Source organism: Rhinolophus sinicus, chromosome 16 (genome assembly GCF_057876585.1).
Source record: "Rhinolophus sinicus isolate RSI-liver-muscle chromosome 16, RSI-T2T, whole genome shotgun sequence".
NCBI lineage: Eukaryota > Metazoa > Chordata > Mammalia > Chiroptera > Rhinolophidae > Rhinolophus > Rhinolophus sinicus.
The window spans coordinates 92,863,299-92,885,326 of NC_142516.1; the positions used below are offsets into that span (position 1 = coordinate 92,863,299).

The window sequence follows — 22,028 nt, forward strand, 5'->3', positions numbered from 1 at the left end:
AAGTTAAACGCTACCCCTCTGGAAATCTCCCCAGGCTCCCCCAGGCTAGATTTGGTGCTTCTTTCCTTTCACAAGAACTGACCTCTCCCAGCTCTGTCTGGCTCACCGTGATTGCTCCAGCACCCGGCATAGGTCTGGGACATAGGGGTGCCCAAGAGAGCTTTGCTGGATGCAAGAAAGAAATGTGGGATTTTTTCATTTTATTAGTCTTACCTGGTGTTTTTGACTTCGATGAGGAAACTGAGGGCACCCTGAGCAAATGAGCCAAATGGGGGAGCAAAATCTTGTGACAGAATCGTGAGCCAAAAAATTTCCAATAGACTGACATAATGAACTGGGATTCACAAAGTGAGATTTGATGGGAATGAGTGTGAAGGAGTGTAGTTGGCTGGGGACCCACAGAATACCCGAGTCCGGGGAGGCTGTGGTTGACGCAGCACTTACGAGAATGCAAATCCAGCCTTGGAGTGCAGTAATCCCTACACAGTGTCCGGAGTAAAGTGGTGCCGGTCTCACTGCTTATGTTACACTTCAGGAGGGACGATGAAAACAGGAATTCCAAGGAAACTGTGTAACCCCTCTCAACCTCATTTTCACCATCTGTAAAATGGGCACCTGTCTCCGGGCTGTGAGCATTAAATAATTTGATGATTTATGATTTTCATTGGCAAGGAACAATCAAAGGAACTGAAATGTTTAAGAAAGGAAAGAACTGAGTGGGGAGGTAGAAGACATGATGTGATGGCCTCCTTCAAATTGTCCCTAGGTGAGAAAGAGATTAAGCTTCGTCTTTATAACCCTAGATGGTGAAATTACTATCTAAGAATGAAAGAAGTCAAGACAGGCAGATTTCGGCTTGACATAAGCTAATACTTTGTGACGTGTAAAGCTACCCAAAAGTGGAATGAACTGTCCTCGGCAGGGATGAGTTCCAGTGTGGAGGTATTCCAGCACCGGTCCCGTGCTCACGTGGGGGTGCTGGCAAACAGTGCCTCAGGCCTTCCACTGCTGAGATTCCGTTCGGGCCTGGTGTGTGTCACCATCCTTATCCGGCTCAGGTTCATTACGTATTTCATTTCATTTCATCCCAAGAACCCAATGGGATAAATTCTATTATCAGTCTCCTGTTACAGAAAAGTTGGAGAAATTCAATACTGTCTTCAAGCTTGCATGCTTTGCAAATTACCAAGTCAGGTTTTGGACCCAGGTCTGATTGACTCCAAAGCCCCTGTTCCTTCCAACCCAGCTCCCTCCGAGCTGTGTGTGCAGAATCAAAGGAGTGGGGGGAGGTGGGGCACAGTGCAGGGTTGCAAACTGGCAGCGTGCAGGCCAGATTCAGTTAACACACGTTTTGATTGGCAGGCATGGCACTTTTGGCTGCCAGTATTTAACAATTAGAGTTCACACCAAAATTTGATTTTCTACTTGTCTTTAAATATTGGAAACCAGCCACAGTGGCCCACATTCCCACTTGGAACAACTGGCTACAGCAAGCAGGCACTGCCCCTTTCCGTCATGGTCCCCACATTCCCAACTGCCACCACCCTTTCCATCTCTCACCCTGCTGCTCCCCTCATCTGCCTTCCTTGCCTGACCCCCAGAGGGATGTCACTGTGCTATGCCCCTGTGAACCTTTAAGTGAATGCAAAACAAATCACAAGTTTGGGAACAGGAAAGTGCCTGTCGCATTTTCCAGATGAGAAAGTTGAGCCCGAATCCCATGGTGGTGGCACAGGGCGTCCGGGCAGCCCCTCCACCCAGTGCTGCCTCCTGACCCCCCACTGCTCCACTCTGGAGGGAATGTTCTGATGGGAGGTACTGAGCTGCTGTCTAACAGAACCCGGTCCCGGCTGGAGACGGGAGGGACCAAGCCCCCCTGCCCTAAAGGATGACTGTACCCTTGGAAGGAATTTCATCTCAAGTCTATAAAACAGGACTTTCTCTTGTTCTTGAATTCATTATTATTATATATGAATCGATTTGTATATTTTATATGCTATATACAATATATATTATTAATATATATGCATATAATATGTATACCAAAGTTTTAGTATGGTCTATACATAAATACAAATACACTTTATATCTTCTAGATCCAAGTCCCTTTCAGATAAATAATTGGCAGATATCTTTTTTCCCATTCTGTAGGTTCTCTTTTCATTTTCTTGATGTATGTTTTAAAGCACAAGAGTTTTAAATTTTGATGGAGTACAGTTGATCTATGTTTTTCTTTTGTTGTTTGTATCATGTATAAGCATCCACTGCCCAATCTGAGATCTGAAGATTTACCTCCATGGCTTTTTTTAAGTTTTACTGTTTCAGCTCTTCCATTCAGGTCTTTGATCCATTTTGAGTGAACATCTGTGTGTGGTGTGTGATATGAAGGTCTGACTCTGTTTTTTTGTCTGTGACGTTGCTCCAGCGCCGTGTGCTGAAAAGACTATGCTTTCCCCCATGGAATGGTCTTGGCAACCTTACTGAAAATCAGCTGACCGCAGACTCCTGTGCTCATTTCTGCACTCCACTGATCTCCGTGTCTGTCCTTATGTCAGTAACACACTGTACCAATCACTGTTTTAGTAGTAACTTTTGAAATTAAGAAGTATAAGTCCTTCCACTTTTTCTTTTTCAAGATTGTTTTGGCTATTCTGGATTCTTGCAATTCTGAATTTGAGAATCAGCTTACCAATTTCTACAAATCTCAGCTGGGATTTTGATAGCGATTGCATGTAATTTATAGATCAAATTGGGGGAGCATTGGCGTCTTAACAATATTAAGTCTTTCAAACCATAAACATGGGATGTTTTTCATTTATATCTTTAATTTCCTTCCACAATTTTTTTTTTTTTTAGTTTTCAAAGTATATGTTACACTTCTTTTGTTAAATATATTCCTTTATTCTTTTTCATGCTATTATAAATGGAATTTTCTCAGTTTCATTTTCAGATTGTTCATTGCATGTATATGGAGATAGAATTCATTTTTGTATATTGACCTTGGATCCTGCAATTTTGCTGTACTCATTTACGAGTTATAATAGTTTTCTAGTGGATTCTTTTTGAATTATATTTCTTTTTGAATCTGGATGCCTTTTATTCATATTTCCTGCCTAATTGCACTGGCTAGAATGCAGCGTTATGCATAATAGCCATTGAACCTCTAGTACTGTGTTGAATAAGAGTGGCGAGAGTGGACAACCTTATCTTGTTCCTAATCTTAGGCTGAAAGCACCCAGTGTTTCACCATTAATTACAATGTTAGCTGTTAGTTTTTTTGTAGATACCCTTTATCAGGTTGAGGAAGTTCCCTTCAGTCTTAGTTAGAGTGTTTTGTTTTGTTTTGTTTTGTTTGGATTTTGTCAAATGCTTCTGCTGTTAAAATGATCATAAGGGTTTTGTTTTTTATTCTCCTGATATATTAGTGACATTAACTTTTGGATGGTAAATCAATCAAGCATTCCTGGAAAATATTCCACTTGGTCATGGTGTATAATTATTTTTATATGTATTCAGTTTGCTAGTAGTTTGTGTTTTTTTTTGCATCCATATTCATAAAAGGTATTGATCTGTAGTTTCCTTTTGATATCTTTGGTTTTGGTATCAGGGTAATAATGGCCTCATAGAAAGAAGGGAAGGGAAGTGTTCCCTTCTGTTTTGTTTTTTAGAAAAGTTTGTGAAGAAGTCATATTAGTTGTTTGACAGAATTCACTTGCCATCTGGACCTGGGCTTTTCTTTGTGGGCAGTCTGATTACTAATTCAGTCTACTTACAGGTCTATTTGGGTTCCTGTTTCTTATTGAGTTAGTTTCAGTAGTTTATGTCTCTCTAGAAACTTGTCCATTTCATCTGTTATCTAATTTATAATTATTACAACTAATTTATTACAATTATAATATCCCTTTATAATGCTTTTGATTTTAGTAACGTTGGTAGTAATATCTACTGTTTCATTTCTGATTTTATTTATAATACTTGTCTTTTTTCTTTTCCTTGGCTTATCTGGCTAGAGGTTTGTCAATTGTGTTTATCTTTTCTAAGAACTAGCTTTTGGTTTCATGGATTTTTCTCCGGTTTTCTGTTCTCTATTTCATTCATTTCCACTCTAACCTTTATTATTTCCTCCCTTCTGCTTTGTTTAGATTTAGTTTGCAGTTCTTTACCTAGAGTTCTGAGGTGGAAGATTAGGTTATTAATTTGAGATCTTTTTCCTTTTTTTAATCTAGGCATACAGCTGTAAATTTCCCTCTAAACACTGTTTTAGTTCTATCCCATACGTTTTGGTATGTTGTGTCTTCAGTTTCATTCATTTCAAAGTATTTTCTAATCTCCCTTTTGATTTCTTCTTTGATTCATTAGTTATTTAGGAGTATATTGTTTAATTTCTACATATTTATAATTTCCCCAAGTTTCTTTCTGTTACTGATTTCTCATTCCACTGTAGTCAGAGAAAATACTGTATTATTTCTATCCTCTTCACTTTATTGGGGTTTGTTTTATGGCCTAGCACATAGTCTATCCTGGAGAATGCTCCGTGTGCACTTGAGAAGAACGTATATCCTGCTGTGATGAGTGGAGCGTTCTGTAGATGTCTGTTAGATCTCGTTGGTTATTAGTGTTGCTCAAGTCCTCTGCTTCCTTTTTGGTGTTCTGTCTAGTTCGATCCATTCGGAAAGTGGAATACTGAAATCTTCTATTATTGTTAAATTCTATTTCTCCCTTCATTTCTGTCAATTTTGCTTTATGTATTTTGGGACTCTGTTAAGTCAGCTATATGTTTATAATTATTATATCTTCCTGATTGACCCTATTATTATCATAAAATGCCCCCTTTATACCCAGTAACATTTCTTGTTTAAAAGTGTATCTTATCAATATTAGTATATATATTCAGCTGTCTGTGGTTGCTCCAAAGGTCTGTTTTGAATTCTCAAAGGTTTTGATGGGAAGAGTAAATCAGTGAACAAATTGCCTCTTTCCCCCTTTTTTGGCTCATATTTCAAATGAAATATTTCACCAATCAATAACCTTTCCTCAAGCACTAGGTCTGGTCCAAAGCATAAAGACCTGCGTGATGTGACAGCTCTTGTGTCAGAAAGAACCCTCTTCATGGGACTGCTAAATTCCTTGACCTCTTCTCTTTGTCCTCAATTAAAATCATAACCTCTTTTAAAATAACCAGAAGTCCTCATGACCAGGACTTAGAAGTATGGAAAGTGAAGTTAAAGGGAAAAGTTTATAAAAATCATAGGAATAAACAAGTGCTAGGAAACAAGATATTTACTCTTGAAACATTCAAGTCAGAAAAGCTCCCTGAATTCTTTGGGTGATTCACTTGCTCCAAACCCAGTAGAACTCCCGGGTGACGCGAGTGGGAAATGGAGTGGAGTGAGGATGGCACGGGGGTCCTCTGTGTCTGTGTGCCTCAATGTGCCTGAGTGATTACTGCTTCCAAAGGGAAAAAATGCATTAACAATAGATGTGATGCCAGAGGGTCCTTGTCTGATCTTTCCCTGTGTCTGAGCCCACTTGTTGTTCTGAAGGATGAAGCCCAGGTACTCCCACTGGGCGAGGAAAGTTCGTATTCTGTGCCAGTTTCCTGTCACTGCTTTGAGCTCTTCAGAGTTCAGAGGGAGGGTGGCAGGTGGCGTGACCTCCACCTAGCTGTGTGTTGGCACGAGTCCCTGGTGACAGTGTGTCTGTGCCGCTGGTACACCGGCAATCTTTGGATCAGCGAGCTCTTCCTCACTTTCAACAACCAGCCAATGTGGTCTCAGGAAACCGCTTAGCAGTGGTAGCTGGGTTTGGAAGTCATTTTTAATTCTGTGACAAAGACAAATGTGTCTTATGGAAGCAGTAAGTGGTTTTACTGGTGATATTAATGGAACCGTGACCTCTTCTGTATCTATGGGCCTACAAAAAAAAAAAAAAAAAAAAAAAATGTTTGTATTCTAATATGTCAGGCAAGTTCATTTTTAGCCCTTCCTTGAAGCAAACTGCAGAGGAAATATACTATTAATAAGCCCAGAGAATATTGTTTGTGAGTGTGTGTGTATCTCCAGTCATGAGCTCATGTACAAACATAGCAGACTGAGAATGCCACTGGGACTATGATACAGATGATGTTTCAATTGTGATGGGATGGACACCACTCATTGAAGTTCTGACATCTCTGAACAGAACCACAGTGGGTCCCGTGCTGAAATTGGTATTGGCTTACTGCAGTACAATTCAAGTGTTTGGGGGATCCAAAGGGACGAAGGGAAAGAAGAAATCCAAAGGAACGTAGCGCTTCTATTTTCATTCGCGATTGGCATTCATTAGTCCAGAAATGACTACACTGATGTTTACTATTTCCTACAGGAACTTTTATGCCAGTGTCCTTGGTTGAAAATGGTTGCTTAAGGAGACAGTAAATGAAATGTGAACGATTTATAGTTTAGTTACATGAATTAAACCATTTCCTGGTGTTTGTGTTTACCTTGGGACTCACAAAGGAGATAAAAATATAAACTCACAAAAGGAAGGAAAGGAATGGTCAAATAAAATCCCATCGTCCCCGCCCAACCAAATGTCCAGCTCAGCAATTTTATTTCAGGGAGGAACTTGGTGCTGATAAGTGAGTCTTTGTCTCTGTATAATTAACGTTTCCTCTCTGCATATGCTACCGGACTACACTCATAAGCTCAACTATTACCTGTGAGAGCAAATGTCCCCTTCTATTACATGGAACAAAACTAAAGTAAATCAAATGCAAAATTGATAGTTTTCGTCAAGTAAAAATGGATGGTGCTTTATAATTTGAGACTTAAATTCAATAATTAAAAATGTTATAACAATCATTCTAGAATCTGAAATGAAAAGGTAATTAACAACCCATAAAGTCATTACTCAAATATAATTATTAACATTTTACATTGCATCTTTTTTTGGTTCCACTTTATGACTATATACTTAAACATTTTTATAGTTCAGATCAAGAATATAATTTTTGATTCCATGTATCCCGACCCCTTCTCGCCATAAGTTCAACTCTTTCGTAATAAGAAAAGTAGAAGTTAACACACATACAGTACTATCTGCCAGGCACCATTTTAGGTGCTTTATACACATCCATTCATGTAAGCCTCATTATAACCCCTTGAAGTAGATTTTATGGAAGAGGCACAGAGGGTGAAATGATTTGCTGGAGGCCTCAGCACTGAAGGGACAGAGCCAGGTTTCAGACCCAGGCTGTAAAGGGTGTTTTCTTAATCTGTGATCTGTAGTGTCCCTCTAACAACAACCCTTGGAATGGCCCTCCCGCTGATCAACCTCTTCTCCGAATTCTTCTCACACTAGACAGTATGACATGGCACTTACTTTACCCCTAACGTGGGAAAAATCTGCCCCACTATGAAAAACAATTGCCACCTACCGCTCTTCCTGTGGGGAGCCCGCCTCCAAAAGGAGGAGGCTGGAGATCCAGCCCTAAGGGTGACAGCCTTGGGCTGGAGATCGAGAGAAATTGGCCTCCAGTCCTGGTTCTATTCACACTCAGCTTCACCTGTTTTCTCAACTATGAAACGATGGGGTTGGACAGTCCTTCATTCATTTATTGGCTCGTTCATTCATTCATTTAATACACATTAGACATTTTCCCTCTATTTCCTCCCCTCTAGAAATTCATCATCCAATGTGTAGCCAGAGATGTAAACTGCCCGTTCAGCGTCAGCATACTGAGTGTTATGAGAGGAGAATGCGGGCTGCTGGGAGAGCCCCCAGGACCATGGGCTGGCGGAGGGGTGTGAGGAAGGGGCTGGCCTAGCAAGACTCCCCAGACCACAAGTCAGAATCATTTCGGCATCTAGGGGTATACGAGGTGGGCTGTGGTGACAGGATTTCTCTTAGGCCCTCTCTAGTGTCAAACTACCCCATCTTCAGCAGGTCACAGCAATGTCACTTTTGTTGGGGGGGGGGGTGCTTAAAACTACAGAAATTTTCTCACATTTTGCAAACTGAGATCTGAAATTGAGGCCATGCTCCCTCTGAAACCAGTCGGGGGGCCCTTCGTTGCTGCCCCCAGCCTTCTGATGGGTGCTGGCTGTCCTTGGCTTCCCTTGATTTGTAGCTTCCTCACTTGTCTCTGCCTCTGTCATCTAGCATTGTCTCCTGTGTGTCTGTCTTAAGATGGCCATCTTTGTATAAGGGCACCAGTCATATCAGATCAGGGACCCACCCTACTTACCTGCCAAAGTAATTACATTGGCAATGACCCTATTTGACCCAAATGAGGTCCCATTCTGAGGCACTGGGGCTTAGGACTTAAACACCCCATGGGGGGCTTCATAGTTCAACCCCTAACAATCTCTGGCGCCCCCACTATGTCTAGGCAACCACTGCCTACTCACTGCTCGTTTCTCTAACTCATTCTCTACTCTGAGCTTCCTCAACTCCAACAAACCAGGTGGGGGCTTGCTTAGTTCTTTCGGGTCCACACGGAGAGAGTTAGCACAGGACTTCTTTCCATGTGGGCAGATCGGGCTGGAACCAAGGGGGGCAGATGGGGACACAGTGACTCCTGAAGAGATTGCTGTCAGCAGACTGCCAAGGGCAAGGGCATGGCGCACTGAGGATGTTTCTAAAAGGATCTGATGCTCATTCTGGTCCCCAGAGGAATTACAGGGATGCTGGACAGGTGGTTTGAAGCCTTCTGACCTCTGACTGGCCAAATGCCATAGTTTTTAAGGGTGCTCTCTTGGTGACGATGTAAAGCCTTTCCCAGACGACTCCACGTGCACTTGCTCATACTTTTCTATTAGTAGAGAAGTGGTGCTTCCTAAAGAAACGGGCCCAATATACGTGTGGAGTAAATGCAGCGTTCCCACTGCTTCTCCAGCCTCTCCTCGTCTCCGGTCCTCCCAAGTATCTCAGACTTCCACATTCATTACTAGTCTGCCAGGAAAGGTCTAGAAAACCTTGAAGTCATGCTTTGGTCATTCAAATGCTAATCTCCCCCAATTTGACACCTTCGCATCACTTCCATCTGCGAGGTCTGTACTCCAAAGACAGCTGACCATTGCACCTCCCTTTGACTTCTTACAAAGGCTCCGGAGGGGGCTTCCGGAAGCACTTAGCATAGCTGTGGCAAGAAGTGTATGCAGAATATTCTCCTTTCTCTCTCACTTGCATTTTTATGGCTTTTCCCCACCGTGGTCTAAACAGCTCCCCTCCCCTAATCACAATTGCGTATGAGGCCCTCCGAGAAACCTGATCATAGACCAAGACCTGAATAAGCAATTCAGTTTTATTAGAGAAGCAATCCTCTGGGCAGAAACTGCCGATTTCAGGGAAAAGGACACGACTGATGGGTGGCAGCGAGGGGAGAAGGATGTACGGCAGCAGTGCCCATGTGGCCCCACCAGCGACAGGGTCTAGATGCTCGTAGCACAATCGTTTATACACATGTGTATTTTTTCATTTTCTTCCCACTCAGATGCAGGTAGACCCTTTTTAGAGATGCACAGCGATATACCTGAAATTATCTACATGGCTGAAGGAAGGGAGCTCGTCATTCCCTGCCGGGTTACGTCACCTAACGTCACTGTTACTTTAATAAAGGTGAGATTGAGCAATGCCATGCAGAATATTTTTACTGCAAATGAGCATGATGAATTTTTAGAGACTTTATATCTGTGGAATAATTTTCTTACAGACATTTGGGCCCCTCAGTGGACTTTTTATAGCATCCGTTTACTATAAAGCCTAAGCGCTAGGAGCTAGTATTTAAACGGAATAAAATGATAATGTGTTGAACACAAATCGACGAGAATAATGAAAGAACGAAATCAGGAACATTTTTGTATTTGCCACAAAGCCAAGGACTTGCAAATGTGAGAAAAGCCAATTCTACTGCTCACACCAATGAATAACTCGGCAGAGGTTAACCCAGATTTTTGTTGAAGACAGAAGTCAGGCCTCCAGCTTCCCGCACACGGAGTGCGCACCTTCCCTTCCTCCAGCTGGGAAGTTCCTGCTGACAAGACACTTATCGCCTGCTGCGCTCAAAGCTTAGCCTCTTGGGGGAAAAAAGAGGGGAAAATGCTATCCATGAGATTTTTTTCTCCCTATTATGGTGTAAATTGTGCATGTGGAGAAGGAAAAAGATTTGGGTAGAATCTAATAAAGATAAAAAATGAAAACGTGACATTCCAGCTAATTCATTGGAGTTTAGGAGTACACTAAGAATGGGATAAAAACGCCTAAAATGAAAACCTGTAATGACTCCTGAGAGCTTAGAGCTTTAGGAGGAGAGTTCAGGCCATCCCAACAGCACTGGCCCTGCCCAGCACTCAGAGCTGCTCACAGTGTGTGGGGGACGGTCCGCTGGAGAAGTTTAGCATGGTTTTCAACACCACCTGCTGACCCTGAATCCTGAAACGTGATGGAGGCAGCTCCCTGTCTTCTTCCTTTGCATTCACTCTCCTATGGTGTTAATCTGACTTACGCCCTCAGTGCAGTCCATCAGAGACAGCTTTGGGCTTCCATTTTATCTGTGTGTCATCACCAGGAAATACAAAATCAGCTGGAAACAGCAGAGGAGTCTAACTCCATTGGTGGAAGAAAACCCTGAGGTTCCCAGGGAGTGAGGGACTTCCCTGGCCATACTGGGCACTGGAACCCATAACCGCCCTTTTGTGGTTGTTAGTTGGCGTAAGAGGAAGACCAGAGTGGTTAAGAGCAGAAGCCGGGGCCTCCCTGCCTGGCTTCTTACTACCCTGCACTTACCTGCTGGACAAACTGGCCATTTACTGAATCTCTCTCCACCTCAGCACCCTCATTTGAGATGGGAGTGACTGTTAGCAAGGCTCACTGAGGTCATCTGTGATAAGCACTTAGAACAATGCCTGGTGCCAGGGAAGACCTAGTCAAGGGTTAGCCATTACCATGACTTCATCTGGCAGTTTACTACCCAATACTTGATTTATTAGCAAGTCACTGCTATATGACGGATAGGGAACAAAGCAAGGGGATACGAAACTTCTGGTTCATGTAAGCCCCTTGCCTCTCTGCCCTAAGGCAGATCTGTTGCAAGGAACAGCCCCAAATTCCCACATGTAAAATTTGGGTGGGGAGGAGTTTATTTATTCTTGTTTCTCTACCTAAGATCTATGAGAGAGAGAGAGACAGACAGACAGAGAGAGAGAGGCCTAGAGCATAAAGTTCTAACAGGGATCTCGGTTTGACACATATATATTGAAAATACTTTAACGTATTGCATATGTATGCTGGTATGAAGTTAATATGAAGTCTTTCCCTGCCACTTGTCTTATTTATTGTCCCTTTTCTTCAAATTTGCCATCCCTGTCCCCTGCCCGTGCCTGCTTTGGCAGAGCCGCCAGTGGCTGGAAGACAGGTCTCCCGGAGAGTACTTTCTCTCACAGCCGCCCATCTGTCTGCCTCCTTATGACACATGCAGCCACTTCATAGACTTTTGCTATTTTAGTTCTTGTCAGCTAGAAATAAAGTTACTTTGTCAATGAAATACTACCAGGGGCAGTGATGCCTAAACGAGGGTAAGATACACTTTAGAGGAAACGTTACTGTATCTTTAAGTCGTGCTGAGGAAATCCCTCTGCGAACCTTTCAGATTCAGCATGCGCTTGTTTTCACACATTTTTAAAGCATCACAGATGTCAATTCCTGACTTAAATTTTGCTGATTTTTCCCCCCTTACTAGCTTGTATCAAATTAGAAGAGAAAGTTCTTTTTCCCCATTGAATGCAAAGCATTCCTAATTTTACAGGTAGAAACCTGACTTATTTGCTAAAACACGAAAGTACCTTTCAGTTGCTTTCAATTCTTCATAATGCAATTCACTTCAGAGCCAAGTAACATTCAGGTAACATATTCACATATCCAGCATTTTCACTGGAAGAGACTCTGGGAAGAGAAATCCAGCCACAGGACCACAAATCCCAGCCAGATTAGCTCCTTCAACAAGCAACATAAATAAATGATAAATGGCTAGAGTGATGTAAGGTGCACTTTTTAAAAGAAAATAGAAAAGATTTGGAACTTCTTCATGACAGTTAGGGCTTTCCATTGTAATCTCTTGTGGGGAGGAAATCTGATTTTTTCCCCTCCTTTTCCACATAGGGATAAATCATAGTGGCAGCAAGAGGGTGGAGCTTCTGAAAGTGGGCGGGCAGCAGCCTGGCGTCAGGGAAGCTGGCCGGGCCCTTCTGTGGAGCAATGGCTCTTTATAACGCCTAAGCCCAAAGTGGACAGTTTATATTGTAGTTTAAAAATTAAGTCCTTGGTGTCTAGAAGATATAAGGGGAGAATCAAACCCTGGATTCCTTCCCTCTGTTTGCCTCTGTTGGTGGTCGTCTTCACTGTTAGCGGCCTCAGCTTTGGGTGGGGGGTGGTTCCCTCCCGGGCCAGTCGAGGCCCTTGGCCTTCTCAGAATGATGAGAATGCCAAGTGAAAGTTCTGACTCTCAGAGGACCAGGACTGATTTCTAGCCCTTTTGAGACCGTCACCTCTTAGTAAATCATGCAAAATGGGAGGACAAGTTATGACTTGTTAACAACTCTCCCCACTGGGAAACATACTAATTGGTTTCTCTATTGAGCATCAGGCCAGTTTTTCACAAAGGCTCCCAGAGGCCAAGGGACACGGCTCCCACCAGAAGTCGGACGTGACAACTAGGCCTTTCCTTTTACTATAAAGTATCCTCCGTGAGTGCGGTTTGTTGCTACGGCCGATAACAAATGCTCATCCTTACCCTAACTGATTATAATAATAAATGTAGGTCTTGCTATATGCAAAGAAAACTAAAGAACCCCTTAAAGCCAATCAGATGTTTTTTAACCTGTGCTATTTTTATTTTAGATGAAAATTATGTTTTCACAAACTATTAGGGAAACACTATTGCCACAGTGTTGATATGATTTTGTTAAAGCATGCCTCTTCCTTTTCAGTTTCCACATGACACTCTGATCCCTGATGGAAAAAGAATAACCTGGGACAGTAGGAAGGGCTTTATAATCTCAAATGCAACATACAAAGAAATAGGGCTTCTGACCTGTGAAACAACTGTGAATGGACATGTGTACAAGACAAACTATCTCACACATCGACAAAGTAAGTGATATTCCAAAGGTGTGAACACGAGCCAAAATGCTCAAGGGTTTAATCTGCTTAATGAAAGCTTGACGTTAAAAAAAATGTGATTTCTTGTGCTTTCAGACAATAAAATCATAGACGTCCAGATGAGCCCACCCGGCCGGGTCAAGTTACTGAGAGGCCATACTCTTACCCTCAATTGTACTGCCACCACTGCCTTGAATACGCGAGTTCAGATGACCTGGAGTTACCCTGGTGAAGTGAGTGACCCATATTTCTATTTCTTCTGTAGGATAGTATTTATTTTTAGTAAGTGAAATGCCACTGAGTTTTTGCGGTGGGAAAAGTCAGAACATTCTGACTCCTTTGGCAGGTTGAGTCAATAAAGAAGCTTTGGGTTTGGTTTAGGTGCTTTCTTTGCCTGGCATTTCATGAGTCTGATATGTGTAGATATGGTCTTTTGATGTCTGGAGGTTTTTGTTTTGAAGTGTATAGGCTGGTATTTCTATTGCATGATTCTGGGTGGAAAAGGGGATTGTTTCATCCTTGGAAACTGTTCTCTAGGATTTAGAGATGAGAGAGAAATTTATCACTCAATGCCAGGCAGGGACTATCTTTTGTAACAACAGCAACAAAAAGTTGTTGTCAGCACATTCATTGAAGATACTGGTAGACAGTCAGGCACCTGATTGGAGCATGTTTGGAAAAGATAATACACCCCCGCCATCCAGTGTTCCATTTGTTAAGTGACAAAGGAGCAATTCTGTCTTTCAGAAAAATGAGAAGAATGAAGCCTGAATTGGGTTCCCTTATTCAAATTAAACACCCTTGCGAACAATCATCATTTTTAAAATGTATAGATGGAGAATCTATGATAAACTGTTCAGAAGCTTTGACAGTAGTTCCAGCCCGTTTCTTGTGTCGGTCAGCGTGATTTACGTGGCGTGTCCCAACTACACTCATTTGTTGTGTCATTCAGACTGCCCCATCACCAAGTTCACTTATGATTAAATTATGTACGAAAGATTAATGCATCAGCCCCAAGCTATTGTTTTTCACCAACATTTCTTGCCATGGAAATAGACTAACTTAGCAACAAAAAGGTGTAACAAATGTCCTGTAGGGACACATTAAGAACTCATTAGTCATAAATATTTTCTAGAAAGTGGTATTCACTTCATTTAAATAGAAATGCTATGACTTTTGACAATATTTTCTGGGTTTTGATAGAGATTAGATATTCTCAATAAATCAATATTCTCAATAAATACCAAGAGAAGAAACTTTCATCCTATTAGCGTTGCCACTCTCAGTATGAGTCCACATCTATTGAAAGCCAGTGGCCTGGAATGGCACCCTCACGCAGCACTCTCTGGGATGGAAATATTCTGTATCTCTGCCATCTATGACTGTCACCAGACACAGCTAATGAGCACTCAGAATGTGGCTGGTGTGACTGAGGGACTGGACTTTTTATTTTGTTTACGTTTAATGTAAATAGCCACATGTGGCTGGTGGCTGCCATACTGGACAAAGCTGGTCTAAACCGTAGGACCAGTTGTTTTCCCAGGCAGAAACAATACTCATGTTACTAAAACTTGGGAAGGAAAGTGCCCAAAGGGAGAAGGGAGAGGCAATCCCTACACAATTGAAGTTGCTTAAAAGGCCCTCCCTCTGTTATGTTAGTGGATTGAGCCTCTGATATTTGATGGTGGACTGATACCTTCTCTCTGGTTACTGCTGAGAATGAAGAAAATGGCCTAAACACGTTCCACCAGGGCACTAAAAGGACAGGTAGGTCGAACTTATCAAACATGGCATAGAGGAGAGCTAAATTCAAGACTCAAATATCAGTTTGGACACACTGGACAGCTTCCAGAGTCTTTTTTCTATGCCCCTTTATGGTGAAGGAGGGAAGGGAGGAAATAACATATGTGTTATACAAAAAAAAAAAAAAAAAAAGAAAGAAAGAAAGAAAAGGAAGGAACAATTAAAGGAAAAGTCAATGTGATCTCATTTTCTCAAAACTGGGAGCATTGCTGTGGCCAGTTCAGAGCCTAGAGCCCTGTGGCTGGTCTCCCTGAAGCAAACATGGGGCAACAGTCCCCAAGAGTTGGAGAAGCGCGTGGATGGCTTGTGTGTTTCCAGATCCAGTCAGTGGGATTTAGCAGAAATTGGCAAGCATTGCTCAAATAGTGAAATAACGAAACTGGGAGTGTTACACCTTAGTAGCTGTGGCCAGGACTCATTCATTATCTTTTCCTTCAATTCAAGTAAGGAAGCAGAACACGCACATGGCGATTTACTAAGAAACACTGTCACTAAGCCAGACACTGACAGTGACTATTGCTTGTGTCTGTGTGTGACATCCATGCCTAGAGAACATGTTGCTGTTTAGGGACGTGTGTGTGCCAGAAGGAAGTCTCCAGATTTCTTCTCCCAAGACCTAGTTTCTGGCCTGCTTCGGCCAGCATGTCTGTCACCTCAGTAAAGGGACCCCGCGCATGTCATGGGGTTGTGGTGAGACACCATAGAGCTAGTGTCTGTGAAAGTCCACCTGGAGGAAAGGAGGGGCTCGATCAATGCCTCTGTGGCCACAGCTGAAACACACCCAGACAGAGACGTAGCTTCCAGACCCCTCGTTTCAAGTGGGTTGCCCATCTTGGGAATCATCTGGGAAGTGCTATCAGTTGAAGCATGAGCAATTACTACTTCTACATTTGTTATACGGTTTCCTTCTAGACAAATAAGAGAGCCTTGACCAAGCAACGCATTGACCAGCGCAGTTCCCGCACCATCGTGTTCTACAGCGTTCTCACTATCGACAACGTGCAGAGGGCGGACCGAGGCCCTTACACCTGCCACGTGAAGAGCGGCCCATCCTCCAAATCGGTGAACACCTCAGTGCACGTGTACGGTAAGGACCCGTGCTCTGCTTCGAAGTGGTGTGGATCTGGGTGGTTCTCTAAACAAGGACATTTCCTCTGGGCCAAGACGGCACTGTCACGAGTGAAGACAACGCTGTCCCCTCCTCCCCGTCCAAAAGCAAATCACATTAAGTGCTCTTGAAATCTAGTACTTTTGAAGTGGACAGAGTTTCAAGTTTATTGTGGTTAATAATTCAGTTAGATTACATTACAATCTCAATGAAATTCTTTTTTTAGTGCTCCATATAAAGAAAACAGAAAAATATGATAATTTTGACCTTTATTTTCTGGGGGAAATTTCTCAGGTATTACTATGATTTGAGAAATTAAAATAAGGTGTGATACATTACTTAGAGGTGATGCTATTTTATCCCTGGTTTTACCCCTCATGAAATCCTAATATTGTTGCTTAATTCCAATAGGCAAATTCTGTAAAGAAAATATTAACACTTCTTTAGAGTACTTAAAAACCTTATTTACTTCCACTGTTGAAAAGAAAAATAGTGTGAGAGGAGAGACTATTCTATCAATTCTATCAGGGGCCTCCAGCTGAATGTATTTTATATCAGGTTAGTTGTTTTAGGGTGCCGGAAGGAACTTTCTCCCATCTTACTCATATTGGGCCAGTAGATTTGTAGAAGTATCTTTCTACTTTTTTGTTATTGTGATATAGACACTTAAGTCGTTTCACTTTCTGTTGCCCTGCCACTGCTTCTGTTTTACTCATTGATCACTATTTGGCTCTTTGGTAGGCTTGACCATAATTCAGCTCTATTTATTTATGCATTGGTTGCACCCTCCTTTAATGAGGCAGTGAGTTGGTTTTTGTGTTTTTTGTGTGTGCACGTAAATACAGTCTTTTCTAATATGTTGATCACTTCTCCTTTCAAAGATAAAGAATTCATCACTGTGAAGCATCGAACACAGCAGGTGCTTGAAACTGTAGCTGGCAAGCGGTCTTACCGGCTATCTATGAAAGTGAAGGCATTTCCCCGGCCGGAAGTGGCATGGTACGACCACAATTACTTTCCTATCAGTTTATGATAAGCTTTTTAAGTAGGAAGATTCAGGAGCTCAGTGGCTTGAATTCCTGAAAAAAATCAAGATATGTTCCCCAGACAGCAGTGCAGAGCTAAGAACCGTGTTGAGTCTGGGCTGGGAGTGGAGGAGGCAGGAAGGGCCGGAGGGAAGGGCAGCACTGTGCCCGGATGGAGGGGGCAGTGGGGTTTTCTGAGTGCTCACTGCAGTTCAGTCCTTCACTCACGGTGACCAAATTTCTGCATCTCTAAACCTTCCTATGATGTCAACATCCTCTGAATGGAACACGTTGGGGAATGACTAGGAAGCATCCTGAATAAATAACGTGCTCTATTAACCCTGAAGAAGGGGGCCCTTGTGTCAAGGATAATAATTCTTTGATTATCTGAAAATAATTCTTTCATAGACAGCTGGGTTGAAAGTTCCAGTCTTGTTTTAAAATTAAGCAAACATTAACAGAGACAAGACTTACTCAGTTGCAGGGGTAGACAAATGGACCTACTTGAACTAATGACGTTTTCTTTGGCCCGAAGTCTGCATATTCAGAAACTCCTTAGGCAGTTTTTTTTAAAATGCTAGTACAACACCTGATGTAAAACAATGTAATCTGTTTATAATCTGCAGTCATTTTTAAAATCACTTTTAAACGATATCTTTGGCTCAAGCCATTACATTTTAAACAAAGAGTATAGCAGAAAACTGATTAGGAAAACAACCCATACAATATAGAAGCAGTGCCATTGTAGAATCTCCTCAACCTGAGCTTATTTTGCTTTCAGTATCGTAGGAGTGTGTTTTTTTTTCAGTTTCCTCAAATAGTTTAATAGGTAATTAAAGAGAAAATTACATTTGTGCTATGCCCCTTCCTGCTGTTGCAGAAGAGGTTTTGTTTTTTGTAGGGGAGGGTCATAATCTCTACAAGCTGAACAGTAAACTTCCTGTGACTGTACAGGATTCCGTAACAGGAATGCAACCCGTCTAGGAGGCACATCGCCTCTCTCTGTGCCTGAGAGAACCCCATCTATCACACGGAGCTCATTTCTTCAGTTACTAAGTAGCAAGAGCCTCAAACAAAATGAAACAAACAAAAATATCAATCCATTTTCAAAAATACTGACTTGTTCATAGGAAATAATGTAAAGTAATACTAACTATATTTGTAATCACAGAATAGAACACAGTCATGTCAACTGCTTTGGAACTGAGACCCACTAGTAACGTGGAAATTTGTTTGCAGGACACATGAATATGAATACCACTCCCAATATTATATACCTTTATACAGAACACGACAAACTCCTGGTAGGTTAAAAATGCCCATTTGGGGGCAGCTGGTTAGCTTAGTTGGTTAGAGTGCGGTGCTCTTAACAACAAGGTCGCTGGTTCGATCCCGATCCCCACATGGGCCACTGAGAGCCGTGCCCTCCACAACTAGATTGAAACAACTGATGGGTCCTGGAAACACACACACACACACACACACACACACTCTGCCCATTTCAAGAACTGTGTGATTTAATGAAATTATAGAATTTTAGAGTAAAAGAGATCTTTGAGAAATTCTAAGAAATCTGGAGAAACTGCGGCTCACACAGGCAGTCAGTGAGCGGCACGCAGGCCCCCAGCTTCCTAATTCACGGTTCTGTATGTGGCTGCATGGCAGCGAGGCATCAATTCTGTATTTAAAGTTAAATTTTTTTAAGTTTATACCCTTTGTTTGTGAGTTTTGTGCCTTTACTCTTCTTCCTCAGGGGAAAAATCTTGATAATCTTGATTTCATGATAGTTTTTGAAAGGGACAATTGGTGTGACCATTTAGATAGCTAATAAGAACTCCACATGAGACCACAATAGCAAAGTCTATTTTTATTTTTATCTGGAGAAATGATCTAGGTGATCTGACTTACAATGGCCCTTGTATTGCTGATGGAGCCTCATGGAAAACTCTGGAAAACGTCTCAGATGGAATCAGCGGGTGCTTCTGGGTTAATACTTAAGTCACACTGGTGACCAGCACCCCTGCGGGTACATTGACCCATCACGTCTCTGTCCTCATTCAGCCTACTTCTTCCTCTTTGCCAATAAATTTGAGGTGTTTCCTGTCTAAAAATCACACTTGGCTTTACTGAAAAGTTAGTGTCTATGTTTTTTAAATGAATGTTGAGGATGAAAGGCTTGAAACGCAAACCATGAGCTCACGAACGTAAATGGCAGTGTTAGAGTCAAACGTGACAGGCAGTATAAAGTGACTTACTGATCATGCGCTTAACCACAGGCTAAAAGACGGGTTTCCTGCGACGGAGAAATCTGCTCGCTATTTGGTTCGTGGCTATTCATTAATTATTAAAGATGTGGCTGCAGAAGATGCCGGGGATTACACCATCTTGCTGGGCATAAAGCAGGCAAATGTGGTTAAGAACCTCACGGCCACTCTAATCGTAAATGGTAAGTTTACTGTTCATACTTGCTTCTGGTTCTGCTAGGGCTAAAATTAACGACAATTTATAAATCAAAAAAATCACTATAAAAACATCAAAGAAAACAAAATTTTAAACAATTATTTTAAAAACCACTCACGCCTTCATCTTAACTATTTCATGTGTATTTGTTGCCTTCCATAAGTAAAACGGCTTTTTGTAATGGTAATCTGTACCTACCATGGAATCAATTTTTTAATGTTGTCAAAACACTTCTACTTTTAAAAAACTTGGCATTAAGTGACAAAAAGGAGGGTTCAGTTGTTTTTTGTTTATGTTTGTTTCCCTGACATCAAAACCAATGACAGTGAGTTCCTTCCTGCAGTGGCCCCGGGTCATGAGAGCAGCTCTTGCCTTCACTGCTGTTCTGTTCCTCTCCTTTCCAGTGAAACCCCAGATTTACGAGAAGGCCGTGTCATCATTTCCAGACCCAACTCTCTACCCACTGGGCAGCAGACAGATCCTGACTTGTACCATCTACGGTGTCCCTCAACCTACAGTCAAGTGGTTCTGGCATCCTTGTAACCACAATCATTCAAAAGCAAGGTAGGGCTAATTCCTTTCTTGAATAATACTCGAATACATTTTGACACCCGGACTCAAGAGTCTTTACTGGACACAGGTGGGAGTTTGCAGGTGGGATGTGAGTATATGGGGCGCCCAGATGTTCCCTGCCTCGGCAGGGAACCTTCTTCCTTATCCTTTTCTAATCATTTCATACGTTTTCTCTCTAGTTCAGTTTTAGGAGCACAGGGACTGAATTAAGGTCACCCTGTGGTCCATTATTTGGAACTCCAGTCGTTTTCCAATGGAGGCTCCCCCAGCCCTCCGAATTTGGCTCCACCATCGGTCTTCCCGTTTCCTATCATGATCACTGTCTTTCATAAGCTTTGCTCCTACTCTTCCATCCACCTGAAATGCGCTTCCACCACTTTCTGTTTCCTAAGAGTCCCCCTTCATCCTGGAAGGCTCAGCTCTTACGTCACCTTCTGACTGCCTCACTCAGACTCCTCTCTCCCGCCTCAGTATGAGCAGCACTCTGTACACCTGGTTACAACACTAGGTGTGCATGTCTGTTCTCTAAGCTACGAGCTGAGTGAGAACACCTCTGCATCCTGGCACGTGGTGGATGCTCCCTGTGTAACTGCTGCAGGAACATATCCCTGCCCTCTGTTAATTGTGCGGTGTTCCCTTGCATCCAATTCATGACCGAGCCCATTTGCTTCTTTTGCATTTTTTTGTTTACTCTGGAGGAATGGTACTAATGATAGTTCGTGAGAGCTAATTTGACAACCGGGAATAGAATTGATAGGTATAACAGTAAGATATTATTGAGATCGCCCAAGAATTGCCATTACACCAAATATTTTTCTTTATTGCTTTTAATTCCACTTTCAGAGTGTTTGGGAGAATTACTATTAAAAATATTTAGCTTGACGAAAAGTAAGCAAGACATAGTTCCAGCATAAACAGATAGAAGCGGCTATTTGGTTTTTTAGATTCTTCCTGCAATTTCAACTCTCCGTTTTGTGTTTTAATCTTTTGTTTAAGGTGTATTATTCTGATAGTGAGTTACTGGTGAGTCACAGAATTCCTGAGAAGTAGCTATTTTCATATATGTCTGATTTCTCATCGGAAAGATGGAGAACTTACAAATCTTTAACACTTTGTTTACCAATGTGGATATTTAACCTAAAAGAAAGTGAGGTATACTGAACTTTTGGATTATTTTGCTAGTTTGGGGGTAGGCATGCATATTTATGGACCCATCTCTTTAAGGCCTAGATATTTGTGTTAACTTAGCATGTAAATAAATTTAAAATAACTACATAACTTAAGCTATTGGATTTGAACAAAAGTGTAGAGGTGACTTCTTATGAAATAACATAGCCTTTTGTAGATATTTTTAATTTTTGTTTTGACCATAGCTAATTTATAATTTCAGTTCTATTTAGGATTAGAGCTAGTAATAATGTTAGAAAATAACAATTGTGAGTGATAAAACATAATATGATAAAGTTAGATTTGAATAATACTTATAAAATATGGCTTTGAGGGGAGTGAGATCAGTGCAAGTGAAACTTTATAAACATTAGCTCTTTTTCTGATTTCTTTGTGGTATATGGGAGCCTTCTCCCATGTTATGGAGTAATGTTGTCCAGGCCCCAAAAGATGTCTTATTCCTTTTGGACCCATCTCTTTAAGGCCTAGATATTTGTGTTAACTTAGCATGTAAATAAATTTAAAATAACTACATAACTTAAGCTATTGGATTTGAACAAAAGTGTAGAGGTGACTTCTTATGAAATAACATAGCCTCTCTCAAAACTCAGAGTAGTACCTTAAATCTTCAATATATGTTTGTTGACCATTTGACTTATTCTTTGTTAAAGGCATTCTGTTTTTTTTTAACAGTCACAAAACAGATCAAAAATGAAAGCTTTAACTGTTTTCAATGATGCTGCATTTAAAAACAT

The 22,028-nt window shown here is 41.6% G+C and overlaps 1 protein-coding gene across 1 annotated transcript in view; it reads left to right on the forward strand.

Annotated features, from left to right (window-relative positions):
• The window catches only part of FLT1 (fms related receptor tyrosine kinase 1), a 159,936-nt gene that overhangs the window by 35,743 nt on the left and 102,165 nt on the right, over positions 1-22,028 (forward strand). Inside the window, exons 4-10 of the mRNA XM_019736494.3 lie at positions 9,476-9,600; positions 12,966-13,128; positions 13,234-13,370; positions 15,853-16,027; positions 16,930-17,047; positions 19,350-19,519; positions 19,938-20,097. Coding sequence (XP_019592053.2) covers positions 9,476-9,600; positions 12,966-13,128; positions 13,234-13,370; positions 15,853-16,027; positions 16,930-17,047; positions 19,350-19,519; positions 19,938-20,097 — 1,048 coding nt within the window. The remainder of the gene's footprint in view (positions 1-9,475; positions 9,601-12,965; positions 13,129-13,233; positions 13,371-15,852; positions 16,028-16,929; positions 17,048-19,349; positions 19,520-19,937; positions 20,098-22,028) is intronic.